General features: G+C 45.7%; 1 protein-coding gene across 20 annotated transcripts in view; it reads left to right on the top strand.

The window, feature by feature from the left end:
- Kiaa1217 (KIAA1217 ortholog) overlaps positions 1-14750 on the top strand; it is a 789856-nt gene extending 775106 nt beyond the window's left edge. For 13 of the 20 annotated variants that reach the window (XM_085699015.2, XM_085699014.2, XM_087896327.1 and 10 more), the window contains 7 exons: positions 2341-2501; positions 3128-3295; positions 5849-5968; positions 10042-10119; positions 10230-11825; positions 12305-12427; positions 13127-14750. In XM_085699015.2, coding sequence (XP_085555141.2) covers positions 2341-2501; positions 3128-3295; positions 5849-5968; positions 10042-10119; positions 10230-11825; positions 12305-12427; positions 13127-13621 — 2741 coding nt within the window. In that variant the 3' untranslated portion in view covers positions 13622-14750. Of the gene's footprint in view, positions 1-2340; positions 2502-3127; positions 3296-5848; positions 5969-10041; positions 10120-10229; positions 11826-12304; positions 12642-13126 lie in introns of those variants that run through there. The other 7 variants (XM_085699012.2, XM_048460707.3, XM_085699020.2 and 4 more) reach the window with 5 other exon arrangements.
- Positions 14751-20021: the final 5271 nt, after the last annotated feature.

The raw sequence follows: 20021 nt of genomic DNA, 5'->3' as shown, positions 1-20021 counted from the left end.
TGGGCAGTGGTAGCGCATGTCTTTAATCCCAGCACTTGGGAGGTAGAGGCAGGTGGATCTCTGATTCTGAGGATAGCCAGGACTACACAGAGAAACCAAAAGTAAATAAAAATTAAAAATTTCTGCATAAATTATTCAGTTACCAGCATAAATTTTTATTCAATTTATTGATATTTCCTACTTAAAAAACAAAACAAAAAAATTATCAGAAATAGTTCATTAATACACAGGTCACCCAGAATATGTAGCCGTCATCTGTAGCTGTAAATGCTCACTTCTATCAGTGTGTGTGAGCGCGTATGTGTCTGTGTGTGTGTGTGTCTGTCTGTCTGTCTGTCTATGTATCTGTGTGTGTGTGTGTGTGTGTGTGTGAGAGAGAGAGAGAGAGAGAGAGAGAGAGAGAGAGAGAGAGAGAGAGATTTTTAATGTATTTATACTGGTGAAACAAAAGTTTCCATACAAGGTCTTATAAAACCTTCATGGGTGTATTGTTAAACTACACAGGTAACGGATAGATAGGAAAAAATTGATGAAAAATTTGAACACCACAGCCTCAGTCTTTGTTAAATAAAAATTATTCAGTAGATGTTTCTTTAAAATAACAGGAAAAGATTTGTTCAAGAGTCTTGCAGTAAACTGGGCTGGAGAGATGGCTCAGTGGTTAAGAGCACTGCCTACTCTTCCAAAGGTCCTGAGTTCAATTCCCAGCAACCACATGGTGGCTCACAACCATCTGTAACGTCATCTGGTGCCCTCTTGAGGAAGAGACCTGGTCAATCGTCCTCATCAACTTAGACAATGAAACACAATATGGACAAGCGCAACAGAACCGCCATAGACGGGCTGCCCATGCATGCTTCAGCATTGCCAGGGCACAAATTTCATTTCATTTTCGATCCTGAAGTAAACAAGAGAGAAGTATCAGGCCTGGGGAGATCCTTGCTGAGCCGACAGTAGGACCGTCTGCTAGAACTAGGCTCAGCAGCCAGGCCAGGGTCCAGTGAAGAAGGAGGCTGAAGGAACTTGACTAAAGTTTGGTCAAGAAAGGGGTCTACCCTCAGAGCAATGAGAAGACAGCCTCTACTTTCAGCCTTGCAAACCCTGGATGGATGCTCTAAGTCAAGGCAGCCCTCCCAGCTGGGCAGGGTCCACCTAAATCATGGGCAGCCTTGAAACTACACCCCTTTAGAAACTAACTTTGTTTTTGTCCCTATGACTTGCCCAGGTTTTCATTACAACTCAAAGCAGAAACTGAAGAATCTGCTCAAAACAAGTCTCAGATTCCCAGAAAAGCAAAATATACCCCTTGGAGTCCAGGCCAAGTCCATAGAGAGAATAAGAGAAAACTCCAGAAACCAGTTATGGGTTTTGATTTGGTGAGCCTGTGGGTCTCAGGCAGAGAAAGGGCAGAAGCCAGGCTGTTAAATTAACCTTTGAGTGAGAAATGGCTTTCCTGAACAGGAGGTAGCGCTGAGCGATACCCATGTCCGCTAGCATTGCTGTTAACTCTGATTTCTAATACTGTGTCCCCGCATTGCCAGCAAGGCATCTTTCCTAACCCTTCACCATGACCCTTCTCCCCAGAGATCCACTTTTCCTTTGTCTTGATTCTTTGTCCCCATTTCCTCTGTACCTCTCCCATCTTTAGCTAGAGTCTATCCCCATAGCTATGTGAATTCTTTTTTTTTTATAAATTTTTTTAAAGATTTATTTATTATGTATACAGTATTCTCAGTATTCCGTCTACATGTATGCCTACAGGCCAGAACAGGGCACCAGATCTCATTACAGATGGTTGTGAGCCACCATGTGGTTGCTGGGAATCGAACTCAGGACCTTTGGAAGAGCAGGCAGTGCTCTTAACCACTGAGCTATCTCTCCAACTCGTGAATTCTTATTATTACTGTTTCAGGCTAGAACTGTAGGCTTTGAAGCCTGGCAAAGGGTTTGGGACTTAACTTTAGTTTCCCCTTTTTTTTTCACTTTTCCAGTGCCCCTCAGCTTTTATGTGTACCAAGAAATTCACTTAATAGTAAATCTACTAGTTTGCATTGCATTCACAATGAGCTAATGATTGTCTATATGTTTATATATCATTTCACCCCAGAACACCCCAATGGAAGGCCTTCTGTTGTAGTATGTTGTATGTACTATGTAAGAGATGAGAGAACTGAGTTAGCAAAAAGGGAGCTCAGTTCAGTTTGTTGTGAAGGTTGTCCCTTTAATCATTGGTCTATGACGAGAATAGAGAGTTTTAAGTCAAATTGTATTGTGTTTGTATACACCAACCAGATGCATCTTCAAAAGAGATTATCTTTGAAATGACATACTCTTTTCCAGAAGATTCTCCAAATTCGGAGCAGGAATTGGACAAGCTAGGGGGAAAGTCACCCCCTCCTCCACCCCCACCCCCGCGAAGAAGTTACCTTCCTGGGTCAGGACTCACCACCACAAGGTCCGGCGATGTGGTCTACACCAGCAGAAAGGAGACGGTGTCTAAGGTCTGATGGGTTGAGTCCTGGCAAACTGGTTTCTAGGTGCGGACAGTTCTATCTGTCCGAACATTAAAAATAAATGAGTAGTGATTCAGCTCACCCAGAACTCTGAATGTGCCCCAGATGGAGATTGTCGGCCGATGCTATTGGCCGAGCCTGGGCACCGTGGGTGCTAGGCTGATGTGACTTTAGTGGGACGATATGAACGCAGATCGCCAGCTACTTTCCCTTGTGGGGCATCATTAGCCTGAAGTGGGGTGGGAAGAGAGACAGTCTTACCTAGGTAATAGATCAGCCGTCGTAGCTGAAGGTATCAGCATAAAAAGGTGCTAAAGAGAGCTTAGCTTACACTTGGAAAGCCTTGGCCCTTGTAGTAAATGAAAAAGGACAATTTCCAATTGGAATTGGAAATGCAATGTGAGGAGGGCCTTTTATAAATGTGGGGAATTTGCGATTTTATAATTCTTCAAACCATTCACCAATGTGACAACTTATGTAAACAAACCCAAGCTAAATGCAAGGAAATCAGGCAGCTTTTTGGCTGGAAGAACCAGAGCTAAAGAGGCATCAAGAATCCACGTAGTCTGGCCTGAGGGTCTTACACCAGTGTCTGTGGTTTGAATCCCCTATAGGTGAGCAGTGAAGACCCTGGGCCGGCCCCACAGTCTAGAGCTACAAAATGTCCCGCAGAGGAGCCAGCCTCAGCCTGGGCCCCATCCCCGCCACCAGTCCCGGCCTCTTCCTCCAAGGATGAAGAGGAAGAAGAAGAAGAAGGAGAGAAAATCATGGCAGAACTCCAGGTAGGTAGCTGAGGTGACTCCTGGCGTTGGCTCTCTGGGTTCTCATCTGGGCTTCCCGAGCCTTGGAGCCCACAGGTTTGTTAACTGACGGGGCTGGTAAAGGGCGCTGGAGCTAGCATATGCTAATTGTGTCTTTTAGTCCTGGCCTCCATTTTTCCAAACTGAGAGCCAGCCACCTCTCTGGGCACCAGGAAGATATGTAGATAGAGACCATTTCCAAAGTAATTCTGTAAAGTTTACATAGAAAAATCAGTTGCAGAACTCCTTAGCTTTAAGTGATAGGAATATTCTATTTTTTTTCTATTTTCCTTGGCCTATTGAGAGTATTTTATTGGGGTTTTTGGTTTTGTTTCTGTTTTTCTGTTTTTTCTTTCTTTCTTTTTTTTTTTTAAATATCTACTGGCACGGTTCTCTGCCAGGACTGAGAATAGATCACAGGGTCTATACCCAAGGCCACCCCGTGTCCCTGTCATGAATGTGACTCTTCCCTACAAGCATGTCCTGGGAACTCACCTCATTAGATACATACCTAATTCCTGGACCAAATTCTGGATTTTTTTTTTTGACTCACACTTTTTACGGACATTCTTGCTTCTGCGAGACTGAATGAATCCTGTGTGGGGCTCCAAAACATGTCATCTTCTCACCGCCCATGTGGCTGGTGCAGCCCAGGGAGTCTAACTTCCTCATGTGGAATGGAGAAAACTTTATACCATGTCAGTTTAGTGATACTGCGTCTGCTCTGGTTTTCATCATATTCATGGTAATAGCTGCCAAACTGAGCTCCTTGTAAGGAAAGTGGAACTCCAGAGTGTTCCGTTGGGTGGTGAACCCTTTGACTACTCACCCAAGCTCACAGATTGTCCTGGGTCAAGCCCTCCACCAAGCAGACTCCATGCGTTCTTACAGTGGCCAGAAACTTCCTGACAAGAAACAGATTTATAGTTAGTAACCATTAGACTTTTGAATATTACAATGTTAACACTCCAATAGAAATCAGATATTTGTCATTGATACTTCTAGCTACCATCTGAGATGACCTTCCCTCATTTAGAGTCCTAGGTCTTCAGTGTCTTCTGTGACGATCCCTTCCCAGGGAGTAGTGTATCTGATATCTGGCTTGCTGTCAGTGGCTAGTAATAATAGAGACTGAAATTCTCTAGCTCTGTCGGTCCAGCTAGTTTGCCTATGTGTGCTCCTGAGTCAGACCCCTGGCATGACAAGGAGACTCTTCAGTCCCTCTAAGGGTAGTTTTCATTAAATAGAACCCTGTGTTCAGGTGGCCCAGCTTCAGAAGAAAAATTCAGGCTTGGAAATATAACTTCTAACAGCTCAAAGGACACGGTTTCGATTGGCAGCCTGTAGACAAGTCAGGCGTATCTGGGACAAGCCAGGACTCACTGTCTAAGGAACGGGTAGCATGGAGGGCAAAGATGACCACAACAGAGAGACAGACAAGCATTGAAAGCAGAAGAGGGTCCCCGTTGTCAGTCAGCTATGTCCTGATGTTAGGACAGATGCTAGAATGTTCACTTGGCAAAGTCACAAATTCTTCTTTCTATCTACTGAGGTGTTTCCAGATGTCAACATTTGACATAGAGAGAATACTAGGCTGCAATTATTTAAGATTATTTACTTCAATAAGTTTTTTTTTCATGCTAACTGCACATGAGAACGACTATAGCATTTGTGTGGAAAATGCCCTACAGCCCAGACTCTTATTTACTGGTTCTCTTGAGTGAGCCGGCAGCGCTGGCGCTCGGTTGTGCTGGCTGCTGCTGCACAGCCATGCTTAGCTGAGGCCAAGCAGCAGTGGACTGCACGGTCACGGTGCCAAGAGGGTCTCCCGATGTCCCCAACCCTGTCACCCGACAGAGAGAAGCAGTACGTCTGCTCTTTATTTATGAACTAGTCTCTCTGGCCCTGTTCACATGAGCCAGCTGCTGGCCCCACTCCAATGTCCAGAGCTTGGCAGCTCCTTGGCCGTTCACATGGTGCTAAGGGCATTCACTGCTTGAAAAGGAGCCACAGCGAGGGTGGGATCTGCGACTGGTTCAGAGATGAACAGGTGTGCATTCTTTCTTTCTAAGTTTAAAATGTCTCGTGAGTTTTTCTTCCTATCATGTCAATAAAGCTGATAAGAAATGAAGACCATAAAGATCTTTTCATCTTTTCTTGATTTGTTCATATATTTGCCAACATAAAAAGGTCAAAACAAAAAATGACACAAGTGCACCTGAGAGCCTTTTTCCCTCCTTGATGCTAGATCCTGAGGCGAGTTTCATGCCTGCAAGCATGCACCTCTACCTCCAGCCCAAGTGTATTAATAGTTTTTAGAGCTCTGTCCATTTCATCTTTACAAGGAAATTTTTTGTGTAGTGCTCAGCCAGGGGCCAACTTGAGGACTTCTGCAATACAGGATTTCAGGAAGGTGGCTCCTAGCAGGAACCTGCATGCAGGACCAGGGTTGGGGACCCCGTGTCTTTGGATTCCTGCCTCTTTTCTGCTCCATACACCTGGATCCCTGTTAACCTCAGTATTTTAATTCCTTAGGCATTCCAGAAGTGTTCCTTTATGGGTGTAAATCCAAACAGTCATGCTGAGCAGTCCCGAGCTGACAGCCACCTTAAAGACACTAGGCCAGGCGCCACAGTCCCACCCAAGGAGAAGAAGGTAACACGTGGCAGCTGTGAACTTACCACACAGTCAGACAGCTCTGCCCTGCTCTGCTACTAACACGCACTCTTGCCCTTGACCTCCCGCACGTGGCCTTCCTGTTTTGCTCTCTCTCCCTTGTCTTTTGGAACTAACAGAGAAACAGGTTTACAGTGAGATTAGAAATATCTCTATTTTTCCAAATGTTTCCAAAGTCAGAATTGTTCTCTGTGAGCACCACACAGTAGCATTTGCAAAAGCAAGACGATAGCGTCCCAAAATAGAGAATGTATACCTTCCGAGAGTTTCGGTTCAGCTCGTTAGAAACAATGACAACAACAAAAACCAGAAATAATAACTAAGTAAATGCAATTTTTTCTCATTTTCAACCTATCTCATGAAAGTTTAGAATCACAGAAGCATACCTGTACACACACTGAAGTATGCCAAACAGGATCCTTACAAATTATTGCCAGTTTTGAGGTCTATTTTTTAAAACGAGTAAGTGTAGTTTTATTGCTAAAATAATATACTTGTGAATTCGAAGAGGCATCCAGGTTGTGTAGCAAAGCATCATCCATGCTGAAGAGAGCGCTGGTGGCACCGAGGCCAGAGCTACAGTGTGTGAAGCTGAAGCCAGAGCACCTGTGGTTTGGGATTCAGAGACATCTCATGTTAATTAAGGACAAAAAGTCGAACCAACTCAAGTCCTAACATTTCCCACCAGAAAACTTACATTTCCGGAATCAGGGACACTACTTGATTTTCAATAAAGAGAAACAATAGTAAGAGAAAAGCTGCAAGGCGGCCTACTACCTACCCCGCGTGGATTCCTTAGCTCTTATATAGGCAGACTCAGTGAGGTAAAGTATCAGACCACAGAGGGAAAAATCTAAGTCCTCAAGGAACCTGCTCAGCTCTGGCCTGCCGCCGTCACAGAGCCGTCACAGAGCCCTAGGGTGAAGTGATCTGCCAGTAGACAGATGAAACCGTCAGCAGGCAGAGAATGTCTTACACACCTGGAGGTTGTTAGACAATGACAGGCAAAGCTGTCTCACACAGAACACTAAACCCATGATATCACCCCAGAAATAGGTTGCTTGTTCATTCAGCGTATGGAATTTTCCCATATGGCTTTATTACTACTAACTTGTAGAAGGCCCCTGGCAGGGCCTGGCATGTTGTGTTTGGACCAATGTGACCATTCTAGAACACTAATTAGAAACTTCATACCTCCCAAAGGACTCCTGATAACCACAGTCTCATTACAGACTTTTCTAATTGGCTCTGATATTGCCTGCAGTTCCTGCTTGAATTTGAAATTTGAAGTCCATACCTGTTGATAGCTCTGATTGGAAGCAAGTTGCTATGGGAACGCCAGCAGTCATTGTTGAGTTGCCAACACTGTTTTGTTTGTAGGTCAGGCACTCATTTTGGATCATTAAACTCAATAGGTGAATCACTTTGTAATAGCCAGAACTCCCAGACTTACCCCCCAGTTTCTGTCATTATTAACCTCTCTGTGGCCCACCCGCCTGCCCTTCCATAACTTAAATGTCTTTGTCCTTTGTTTTCTCCCCACCCTCATGAAGCTCCAGCCTGGTCCTTCACATTTACATGGCTTCCTCGTGACTGGGTCTCTCTTCTGCTTCCCCAGCCATCTCGGCTGTACAAATCCTGGGGCTTATAAGCAAATCCAAAAGAGGGTGGTTGCCTTTCATGCAAAATCGTGACCATCCATGCCTGAGAAGTCACTGTCAATTTCCAGGACAACTATGATCAAGTTTCCCTGAAGTTCAAGCGCTTGCTCTGATGAATCTTTTCCTTTTTTTTTTTTTTTCTAGCCCATTGATAAAATACAGTTATCTGTGTGAAATCTGAACTAGTCTTCAACTCAGCTACCTTTTGCTCTGGAGTAGTCCCACGGCTAAACTGTATTCAAGTATACACATTACAGAGCGAGACCGGAAATATTTAGCAGTAGACATAGCAGATGCCAGCCCCACCCCTCTCCCCTCCTCTCCCACCCCCAGTAAATGGGAATGGCAGGGGACTTGAGCTCTCACATACCCAGTCCTGTCCTATGGGGAGTAAACTTTTACTTGGATGCTAGTGAAATATACTAACTCCATGTTTGGAACTGAAAGGTTGGGCTGGATCGTCATTAATATTCTTCTTAAAATCTTTTATGTGCTACGTTAGTTGCTTTATAATCTGAATTTAAAATCCCACAGAAGAACATGCATTCTATTGCAGCAGCAGTACTGCCCAGTCTGGGGACCCCCATGGGGAGCAGAAACGTAAACTGGCGGTGACTGGCGGCGGGTGCACCTCGGTCTTTGTCTTTGATGGCGTTCCATGTGGATAATGCTGACTTTGTTGTTTGTATTGTTCGTGTTATCCCTTGAGCGCGTGTGACTATTCCTTCCACTCGGAACCAGAGCGGTAGTGCTAGCTGTGACACAGCCTGGGTTCCTGTGCTTTGTGAGATTGTCAGCGCTTTAAACAAACGGCCATCCCTGGGATTGTATTTCACCTTGTAACAGACATCACTGCCTCTTGGTATTCTACAGCTAGAAGGGCCAGCAGCAGCACCCTGAGAGGAGAGCAGATCCTACTATTAGGGATACACAGGGTCTGGGGATATTCTTCCAATCAGGCTAGGAGAACACAATGCCCTGAGATGAAATGCTCTGATTACCTGGACTCTCACTGCTGTTGGGTCCTTCAGTCCTGGATCTTAGCGAGACTGCCCCCCCATGAACATCTTTACATCTTAAAATAGAGAGAATAAAGGCTGCATCATAAAATGCAGAGAATAAAAACTGACTGTGACATCACAGCTACTATCTTGGCCTCAGATGCCTGCACTAGTTTTTTTCCCCCCCGATTATGATCATGCACCATGTAGCATAATGTTTTGGTGAGCAATGGATCATGTCTACCGTGGTGATCCAATGAAGTCATAACTGGTGTCAATCATCTGCATCACACAGTTGTATTGAGATGGTTTATGGTGCTCTAAACAGGTCTACTTGAGGCTGACGTATGAAAGAGACAGTTGCCTGTCCTGCCTGATGGGAAAAGGATAGTGAAAGCTGTCACCGGCATATGTAATGCCCTGTACTCTTTATCAGTGTCTTAGCGTAGACTTCTAGTTATGTGAAAGCCAGAAGTCACCATAACACAATAACCTGTGCTACATGGGCAGCAGCTTTATGTGCTAGTTTGTTGAATCTGTCAAGAGCATCCTGAGGCCACACACAATGGTAGCCTACACATCTGGTGAGTGTAAGGATACACTGAAATGTTTGCACAACATAATCACTCCATGACTCAATTGTCAGGACATGTCCCTGTCATTGAGGACTACATGGCTGCAAACTATGGAGTATTATCACCGCAAATTTAGATGTAATCATAGTGGCTGCTATTAATTTGAAGGTTATCTGAATATAGTAATAACCTACAAAGACATTTTCAATCTGTCACTGGAGCGTGGAAGAAAATTTCTTTTAGCCCAGAGTATGACAACCAACTCAAACAGAACTCCTTATGGGATGGTTTCCATACAAGAGTTGGATGGAACATTTTTAAAACCCTGCTCTTGTTTCTCAGTTTATAGGCATAGCAAAACCAAAACCTGAAGTGTGGAGACGTGAAACAAAGGATGTATCCAAAGTCACGTCATTAAGAGGCAGTTGTATCTTAGAATCCTAGTCTCTGCTTGGCCCACACCTCCCAGTGTGCTTCCTACAATTCTGGTACTAGACTCTGCTAAGGTCACAGACAAGGAGGAGTTAAAAAGAGAGTTGGTAATGGCTGCATTTATTCTCTTACCTGCTCCCCCACAAAACTGGAAATCCTTGAATGTTCCTCTAATGGAGACTTTCATCTGTGCAAGCACAGGGCAGTTTTGAAGGTTGGAGAACAAAGCAGTCCCAGGTAAACAGAGCTGTAGGGTTCGGGTTGGTGTGTAACACATGTGCTTGGGCCACACGCATGTTTGGAAACATAATTAAACAATAGTGATTGTCCACTGTGGGCGCATGTGGTTTTGTGGAGTAACATGTCCTACACTATTCTACCAGAATTTGGAATTTTTCCACGAAGATGTACGAAAATCTGATGTTGAATGTGAAAATGGCCCCCAAGTGGAATCTCAAAAGGTGAGTCTGCCGCCTCTGGGTTCCAGCTGATGCCTTGCAGTTTGATCACCTACCCTGCAGACCCTTTCTGATTAATGTGTGTGGTTTCCTTTCTCCGCTTTGCCTCTCAGGTTACCGCAGGGGCTCTGAGACCTCGTGGCCCTCCCAAGTGGGAAAGACCCATGGTGGCTAGTATGCCAGACACATCGAGAACACCAGAAAGTAGAGGTGACACCTTCATGGAGGAAAATTCCACACCCAATAAGAATGTATTCAGAGACAGTAGAGAATATTCCCAGAAAAATGTGGCTAAGGTCAATTTTAATTTCACTGGCATGAATTCATTAGAAGGTGAAATCCACCAAGGGCCTAAGGTCTCGGGACTACAGTGTGCTGTTCCTGACACGGAGACTCAGAAGGCGAGTTATGGAAAGGTAAAAGAGACAGGCCAACAAGGACAGGAAAATACAGAGAAGAGTCACATTCCTCCACTGACTAGATCAACAGAATTAAGTATTCATGATGTCAAAGCACAAGATCATGACGTTCTCATGACAGATCTTGGACAAGTTGTCCTGAGATCCAAGGTGGGTAGGCATGCTAATACAAACACTAACGAAGATGGAGAATCGACTCCCAGTTCTCCCAGTGAGGAACACCCAGCCACTGATAACATCGCCTTCATGATCACCAAAACCGCTGTCCAGGTTCTGTCCAGTGGGGAGGTCCATGACATTGTGAGTCAAAAAGGACAAGATGTACAGACAGTCAATATTGATGCAAGAAAAGAGGCTACCTCTCAGCAGGAAGGGACTGAAGGTGAAGAGCCAGTCGTGTGCTTGGACAAGAAGCCAGTTATCATCATTTTTGATGAACCCATGGACATCCGATCCGCATATAAGAGACTTTCCACCATCTTTGAGGAATGTGATGAGGAATTAGAGAGAATGATGACAGAGGAAAAGATAGAGGAGGAGGAAGAGGAGGAAAGTGGGGACACTGGAGTCCCACCCTCTTCCCACACGTCTCCTGAGCAGATTGACTCAGGAAGTGGTAGGAGGGGACAGAAGGCAGAGACACAGTCACAACCCCACTCCATGTCACAGACACAGACTCCAGGAGGGCAGGAAGTTCATAAAGCTGAGCAGAGAAAACTTAGCACGGAAGATTCTCAAAACTTGGAACGCAAGTGTGACATGACTGACGACCAGTTCGAGAGCCCCAAGAAAAAATTTAAATTCAAATTCCCTAAAAAGCAGCTTGCTGCTCTTACTCAGGCAATCCGCACAGGAACTAAGACGGGAAAGAAGACCCTGCAGGTGGTGGTCTATGAGGAAGAGGAAGAGGATGGCACTTTGAAACAGCACAAAGAGGCCAAGAGGTTTGAAATCAACAGGTCACAGCCCGAAGATGCCCTGAAAACCATGACCAGGAGACAAGAGCAACTCAGTCTTGAAGGCACATCTCCGACTTCAAGGACGGATGAAATTAGGAAAAATACGTACAGAACGCTGGACAGCCTGGAGCAGACCATAAGGCAACTTGAAAATACAATCAGCGAAATGAGCCCCCGGGCCCTAGTTGATACCCCATGTTCTTCCAACAGAGATTGTGGTGCAAGCTCGCCCCACATAGCCCAAGAGGTCTCTCCCCGGGCCTTGCTAGTTCTGGATGAAGTGCCCCCTGCCCCAGAGCCCCCCACGTCCATATCTTCAGCTTCACGTAAGGTATATTGGTCTGTGGAAAGTGGAAAAATGCAGCTGCTTCTTAAGCCTGTCATAATCACAGTAGCAAAAGGTGTCTTGTGATTTAATCGCTTCCTTTCAGGTGGCTCGCGTTTTTTGTCTATTCGTCATGTACCCATCTTTCCTCCCTTCTCCGTCGCCTTCCAAAAACAACCAACAACTAGGTGTCTAACAGCTAATCAATTCTGTTTGTGCCTCTGTTGCTGATTGGTGTTGGGTCCGTATCAGGAAGCTGGGTCAGCCGTGTGCTGTCGGTACTCACATTAAAATCCAATTGATCAGTAGTGAGCTGTTGATTCTGTTTGATTCTTCTGATTAACCCAGTTGGTGTCTTCTGGGTCTGTCCTGCATGTAGGGCGCTAGCTTTCCCTTGACCTTCTCTGCACCTAGAGGGGCAGCCTCAGCAACAATCTGCTCACCTTCTTCTCTTTGTCTCCCCTCCCTCACCGGTCCTTCCACAGGGCTCCAGCACCACCCCCCAGACAAGCCGGATGCCAGTCCCCATGAGTTCTAAGAACAGACCCGGAAGCCTGGATAAAACCAGCAAACAGTCCAAACTGCAGGATCCCCGCCAATATCGTCAGGTAGTTTTACCTTAAACCAAATTTTGGATGGACACTGTTGCAATTAAGAAGCCAGTCGCTGACTTAGTTTATACCAAATACTGTGTTTTCTTTGTGAGATATCATTTACGTAGACATTCTGGATCTGGGGGCATGAGAAAAGTCTGAAGAGAACTGTGTTAAACTTTTCACCACACTCTTGCATGCCTACAATAAAACGTCTTTTCCTCTGTGACTCCAGGCCTTAACTGTTAACACATGGTGCCAGGCCAGTGGCGGTTTCTTTGGTGAATGTAGTGCTTATCAAAACCTCTTGGGAAGCAGAGACAAACCAACCTGTCATGATCTGCTCTTAAGTCACCACTACTAACATCGGTGTTGACGGCTTTAAAGTCACATTAACACCCCCACATTAAAAGCACATTCACACGCCCCACCCCAACCCCAATCCCCATGCATGGACAACCGGCACCAGCACCGCGGATGCCTGCGGAATGTGTGATGTGTGGTCTCCCTTCCTGCTGCTTCCATTCCTTCTTCGCTATGTGCATGGGGTTGTTTCTGCCAGGTCCAGACAAGCACAAAACGTAGCTCAGGCCACGACTGTTCCTTGTGTTTCTTGTGCTGAATGATTCTCTGAAGGGCTGTGTTGCCAGGCCCTGTGTGTTGATGGTGTTGCCAGCTTTCTGACCGCGTGTCTCCCGCCATCTTTGTTTGCAGGCTAATGGAAGTGCTAAGAAAGCTGGTGGGGATTGTAAGCCTACTTCCCCCTCCCTCCCTGCTTCTAAGATTCCAGCCCTTTCTCCCAGCTCTGGGAAAAGCAGTTCTCTACCCTCTGCTAGCGGTGACAGCTCTAACCTCCCCAGTGCACCTGCTACTAAACCATCGATTGCTTCTACCCCTCTCAGCCCCCAAGCAGGACGGCCCACTCACTCCGCCTCCCTCATCCCTTCTGTCTCTAATGGCTCCTTGAAGTTTCAGAGCCCGCCTCATGCAGGTAAAGGCCATCACCTTTCATTCGCACTGCAGACTCAAAATGGCCGAGCTGCCCCTACTTCCTCCTCCTCATCCCCTCCCTCCCCTGCCTCCCCCACCTCCCTGAACCAAGGTGCCAGGGGCGTCAGGACCATCCATACTCCTAGCCTCACCAGCTACAAAGCACAGAACGGAAGTTCAAGCAAAGCCACCCCGTCCACAGCAAAGGAAACGTCTTAAAGGCCAGATCCTAGTAGGCACGAGGTGGAATCACATCCTTGTTTCTAATTCTTAGCAGTCTGGAACAGCTGTTTCCACAAGAGAATGTACCATATTGCCGTACTGTCCAAGGCTTCATGCGAAGTGTGTGCTAAACACTGAGTTAGTTCCTAGGTTGCAGTCAAGCTTGTTTGTCCCACTCTGTTGCTGTTGTAATTACATAGTGATGACTGTCTAGATTCAGTACCTACTAAATGAAGAAAGCATGTGCTATTAACAAAGAGAGCGAGGAGACCGTGAGACGAGCTGTACTACGCATGTAAAACATGTATGATTCCAGAGTTTTAGTATGTTTTGTATAAAAATATTTTTCATTACGGAGACTAGAGGTGAACAGAGAGAGACACAAGTGTGACTATATAAATTGTAAAGCATATATTATGATATTTTCTTTTATTTTAGTGTTATTTAGCTTTATTACAGATTTCTATTTTTGTCAAAAGCTTCATGGTTCCTTTCAAGATCTTTTTTGCCAAAACATTTTTGATACTACAGCATTGTACATTTGAAAGTAGCATGCTAGACTCTAAGCCAGTGCGCCTCTGCACAGCCCGTATGATGACATTCAGCAAACTCTTGCACTGCCATCGGAAGGATGGATGACAACTTGCTAGCCCAAGCAGGTTTGCTTTCTTTTTTTTGCCTTCTTTTTATTTTCTCCTTCCTTTTTTCCTTTAAGAAATATATTATTATTCTTTAGTATTTTTTGTTGCAGTATCTTAGCCCCTTTTTATGTTTCCCAAGACCTGGGTACCCAGACTATTACATTGTGGATTTTAAAACATACACTGCTGTACGGTTCTGTACACTGAGGAGATTTTGTAAATATATAAATATAAACAGACATCAAAACACTGTATGTGATAGCACACGGAGTAGTTTTCCCACACCAAAGTTAATTTCTATGCATGCTTGAGAGTCTATGCTGGGGTGGGCAGAAACAGGACGACCCATCCATTTTTAAAAAGCGACCGGTTTGCACAGCTTGAGTGGTTTTGTAAATAACTGTATTTGTATAACACAGCCATGTAACATACAGAACTGTAAGCAGAGACCTTGCAAAACTAAATAAAGGGCTGCATGCTTATTATTTTTTGTACCTTGTCATTGTAACTAACTACTTCCTAGTCAAAGAGCATGTAAGTATTGCCTCCGGGTCTCAGCTTTGAGGGCATTCTGAGTAACGTGTAGCCACGTGCACGTATACAGCGGTGCTTCTCCGAAAGCTCGGAGTAGCTAAGGATGAGTTCCTAATAAACTGATTGACAGTGTGGTTGTCTGGACTTCATTTGCAGCCTTACTTTTCTCCAGGGCTTCTTGGGGTTTGGCTAACAGACCATAGACCTGGATACAAGTTTGCGTACTCATTCGTCAGAAGGGGGTTTTTGGGGCTTTCTTGATTTCTTTTTCCTCTTAATTTCTAGTAAAAGTAAAAAGAAGATGCCTTTATCTCTTGGTTCGAGCAGAGTTTGTGTGTGTGTGTGTGTGTGTGTAGTTTTTTGTTGTTTTTCCTTCAGTTCCCAATTTTGAATCTTTTAAATTGTTATTTTATGTATATGGATATACATTCATTCCTGATGCCTGTGGTCAGAAGAGTTGTGTCGGATCCCTGGAATTGAAAGTCTGGTTGGGAAGCCTCCATATGAGTGCTAGGAATCAAACCTGGGTCCTCTGGAAGAGCAGACAGGGCTCTCAACCACTGAGTCGGCTCCCCAGCCTGGAGTTCTCCATTTTGAAAAGAAATATTGTCGGTCTAAGGGAAATGTACATGCAACACAGTACGTTTTCATTTACAAAGAATGGAAAGAAGATGGAGGAGAGGGCTCAGTCAGGATGGTGCTTGCCCTGTAAGCACGAGGATCCTGAGTTTGATCCTGGAAGAGCAGACAGTGCTCTCAACCACTGAGTCAGCTCCCCAGCCTGGAGTTCTCCATTTTGAAAAGAAATATTGTCGGTCTAAGGGAAATGTACATGCAACACAGTACGTTTTCATTTACAAAGAATGGAAAGAAGATGGAGGAGAGGGCTCAGTCAGGATGGTGCTTGCCCTGTAAGCACGAGGATCCTGAGTTTGATCCCCAGAACCCACAAAAACAGGCGAGCAGAGTGGCATGCCCTCCTATTCCAGCACTGGGAACGAGACAGGCAGATCCTTAGAGACTGCCTGCCAGCCAGTCCAGCCTAAGTTCCAGGCCAGTAAGATACCCTGAGGACCAGCACCCGAGGCTGACCTCTGGCTTCGATATGCGTGCATGCACATACATAAATATAGACAGATATACACACACAAACTGGCAAAAAGTTATTAATAATAAAAATTTCCAAATTCCACAAACAACTTTAGAAACCTGTTCATCATTATTTTTCACATCAAAAACTATTTAACTTGTTGGTTAGCTGTAAAGAGCTAATACTGTCACACCCTGCTGTCTGTCCCCAAGTTTCAGGTTTCCTGAACTTCATGCCTTCATAAGAAATACCTCCGGAGACCTCTGCTCACAGCAGTCGTGGCAGCCACAAGTTCAGTAGCACTTAGGGAAGGTTTTCAGTGTACACGATCCCAGCATTCCTGTCCTGTCCAGCAGTCCCGTGATCTCAACAGTTCATAGACAATACCCATTCCTAGAATTACAATTGTGCTGTGTGACAAGTAGCTAGCTAATTCATGCTGGTGTGCTTGTTCCTGTTTATGGCCATGCTGGGGATTTTTGCTTAAGCTCCTAACCAGCAGTTGGGGTTCAGTTTGACATCAGACTTCCCAGAGCTCTGGCAGAGTCCGGCAGCTCATGGTCCCTTTGAGCCAGTGTCAGACAGGCAGGAGCAGATTCCCTGGACTGGAGACCTCTCAAGGCTGACCCAGAACTCTCTGCCTGTGTCTTCCATCAGGTCGGGGAGGGGTGATGAAGTTCCTTCTCTCTTGTCGTGAGGAACAGAGCCCAGGTATACTCAGGCTGCCCACAACCACACATAGCAAAATGGCAGCAGGCAGAAATGAGTTGACTCAATAACACTCATTTCTAAGTCTGACATAACTTGAGACCCGATTTTACCCTGTCACCCTTAGCTGAGTTAAGATCCCCTCCTCTTTTAGTTGGTTTCTTACCTCACTGGCCACAAACCCAACACACCCTTCAGCTGCTAACCACAATCAAATCTAATGGTTAGCACCCAATACCAAATGCTTTCTACTTCACATGTGTGGTTTTTTTTTTTTCACCAGCCAATCTCTCTGAAAGCCAGGGAGCAGGCATGAGGACCTAATAAAGGCATAGCCCTCAGATCCTCTTGTTCTTCCCACCAACCTGCTGACTGAGCTTTGTTCTGTGCCCATTCACCATCCCCTTGGTCCCACCCCCACCAGCACTCAAAGATCCTTAAATAATAAATTGCTTCACTTTGCTGTATTTTGCTGTGTTTAAGTTCTTGCTGTATTGCATATGCCTATCTCCCAGACCTAACAGGGCGTCCTCAACAGGGGCTGTTTGGTTTAAGGACGCTCCAGTATAGAGATCTCAAAGTGAAAACAGAATGCGTACATTGAGGCTCACAACTGCACCTGGGCTATTTTCACATCTAAAGTGGGTGAGGGGTGGCAGCAAAAACAGCTGACTTCTCAGGTTTTGTTAAATTACAAATAGATATTTGCTTAAGAATCATCTGTGGTTGCCATTAATCTAATAAGTCTCTGCAATCTACAAAGATTCTTAAATAAGCTAAATAGACCCAGCGAGATGCTTCATCTGGTAAAGGCATTGAAAACCTAATGCCCTGAGTTCAAGACCCAGTACAGGCATGAAGACGGAAGGAATGGACTGAATCAACCAAAGTTGCCCCTCTCCTCTGCATGCATCCTTTTCACACTTGCTGAACAACACATAACTCCACTGAACCAGTTTTGGGGGGCTTTGGGGACTGAGGAGGTAACACTGTGACCTGAGACCTTACTGCTATTTTCGGGTCATACAAATCTGAGCACAGTTTGGTTTCCTCATCTGTTGCCACAGTCTAGCGATGGGATTCAGCTCTTAGGACTGGGATTAAAACTGATACAGCAGTTCAGATAGAGCCTTACCCATCTTGAGAACTTAGAAAAGATTAGACTTATCATTAACAATTTCGATGATACCTGTGGCACTGTCTGACCCCTAAGAAGTTTCTAGTCTAATCAAGAGGTGGGGGTGAATCCTAGGAAGGACAAAATGGGGCAGCAGGGGAGTGTCAGAGTCATCGGAACAGAAGCCGCAAAGTTCTGTTCTGTGACCTCAGGGAGATGGCCTTTTGGCCCTTTGGGGGACAATACAGAACATTCTTGTCATCAACGTAGCTGCATTGCCCATGACTAAAATCCTTACACAGGCATAGAGAAACACTGATGCTCTGGGGACCTTGGCTGCAAGAATGTAGTCCTTCCTACACAGCTAAATTCTCAGGGCAGGAGTGCCCAGCCCAGTCAACTCCACATCCCCTGGTGTTGCCCATCTCTAGGAGGAGTGCCAGAAGCAAGACCCTGGAATGGGGGGACCCAGCCCCTGGGCACTGGAACAGGTTGCGTACTTTTCTTTGAACCAGGTTTGTAGGTAAACAACCATCTTCCTGGATGTCCCGATAGCACTAACCAGCTTCCTTGGAGCTCCGTAAATGCTAATACACCTGAGCAGCCCCACAGCCTTTGGGAGGACACAGAAACTGGGGAAACAGTACCAGTCAATAGCCTGGAAGCTAGTTTCTGTCCATGTGTCAGTAACACTAGCCAGGGAAAGGCCTCTAGCCAGGCCCACCATCCGGCCCCTAATCTGCACTGCAGAACAGAAGACAGGTATCCAAGATACTGACTTTGAAGTGTGACATTGTCTTCCACCGCGTGTACACTCAAGAGCTGTGCAATTGAGTGAAAATACATAAAACTCCCACAATGCTTTGAGTAAGTTGACAATTATGTGTTGGGCCACACTCTTGGGTCCTGCCCCAACAACAGTTCGTGCTGCCCATGGACTTAGAAGCAGAGGCTCACTCAACAGCCTGAAGTCAAGAGGGCTAAGCTGTGTTCTATAGAGTCTGCCCCATAAGACAGCGACCCTATGCTGCATACCTTAAATTCACACAAAAAGCTCAAAGTTTAATTGCCTGAGATTTTCGGGGATTCCTTAGACCATGAGTCTGTGAACATAGCCAGAGCAATGGCCATCTGTTGTCTATTATGAGCCAGCCATGATGCTTCAGGGCCTTAGATTCACTGCCTCTCCAACCTTAGCCACGGATTCCCCCACACACACCTCCTCCCTCCCCATCTCACTGTGCCCAGGCAGAGGCCTGTAAAGGGCAGGCCGAGTGGGGCAGGGCTTGACTGTTTTGCATGGGGGTGGGACTGCTCATGGTGCCCCTTTAGAAAGCAGTACTGTTGACAGTCGTTTTTCATTCCTTGATCAAACAAACAAGTAGGCTGTAGAAAAGCAGTCACTGTAGGGGTTACTAGATTTCAAGTTCTGGCATCTTCCCCTTCAGAAGAAGGGCAGGTGACAAGATTCTCCGCTCACCAGGCTGACATTGTCATCAGCTGTTAATTGTTGGGTGGGGAATGAGCTTGGTACCAATCTGGGCTCACAACACAACTCTCCCCAAAGCCCCATGTTGGCTTCTGAAATCCCAAGGTGCTGGATGGGGACCTCTTGCCAGGGCTGGTCCTCCCTGCTGTAGCCAACATCTCCGGGCCCTATCTGACATGAGAGTCCTCTGGCTGATCGCACTCATCTGGTGAAGAGCTGTTGGTAAGTACCTCCTGAAAGGGATTCTGGGGTCTTGGCTTTGAAACTTGCCAGGTATAAATTGGTAAAGGGGCCCACTGAGAGTCTTTAAGATAAGAGAATGAATCTTAGTTCTGTTGCTTGTAAGTTCCACTCGTAAATGGTTTTGTATGAGGAGAAACCCTTCGTGGCGTTTCTACCCATCCACCGGTGTAGAACAGTCCCCACCTTGCCCGATGGCTGTCCCAGCCATGCATCCTCGGTGGAACTCAGTCTCAAGTGAAAACGCATTCAGACCAGGCCCCAGACTCAAACGCTGTGAATGCCGTGTGTTGTGACATTTTGCAAAGAGTGGACCACTGTTTAAAGGGTCAAACAAAACAAATGCCAGTTCCCCTGGTTCCACTCATCACCGGAGACTAGATTCCTTAAAGGTGGCATGAATTTGGTCTCTAGAATCTGGTAATTACAAACACGGTTTTCATTTCTTAAATGCCCAACAGATGGCAGCATGGTCCTACCAGGCAGGGACCATCCTGAAGCAAGCTTCTAGCATCCCTGACTCAGGAAATACCACTTTTACCTTCAGTGCTGACAAGAAAACGCTCTCCACAGGTCCT

The sequence above is a fragment of the Myodes glareolus genome, chromosome 14 (genome assembly GCF_982192425.1).
Source record: "Myodes glareolus chromosome 14, mMyoGla1.1, whole genome shotgun sequence".
NCBI classification, from domain to species: domain Eukaryota; kingdom Metazoa; phylum Chordata; class Mammalia; order Rodentia; family Cricetidae; genus Myodes; species Myodes glareolus.
Note: the sequence above shows the minus strand (reverse complement) of the source record. Positions and strands in the feature narration are given on the sequence as shown.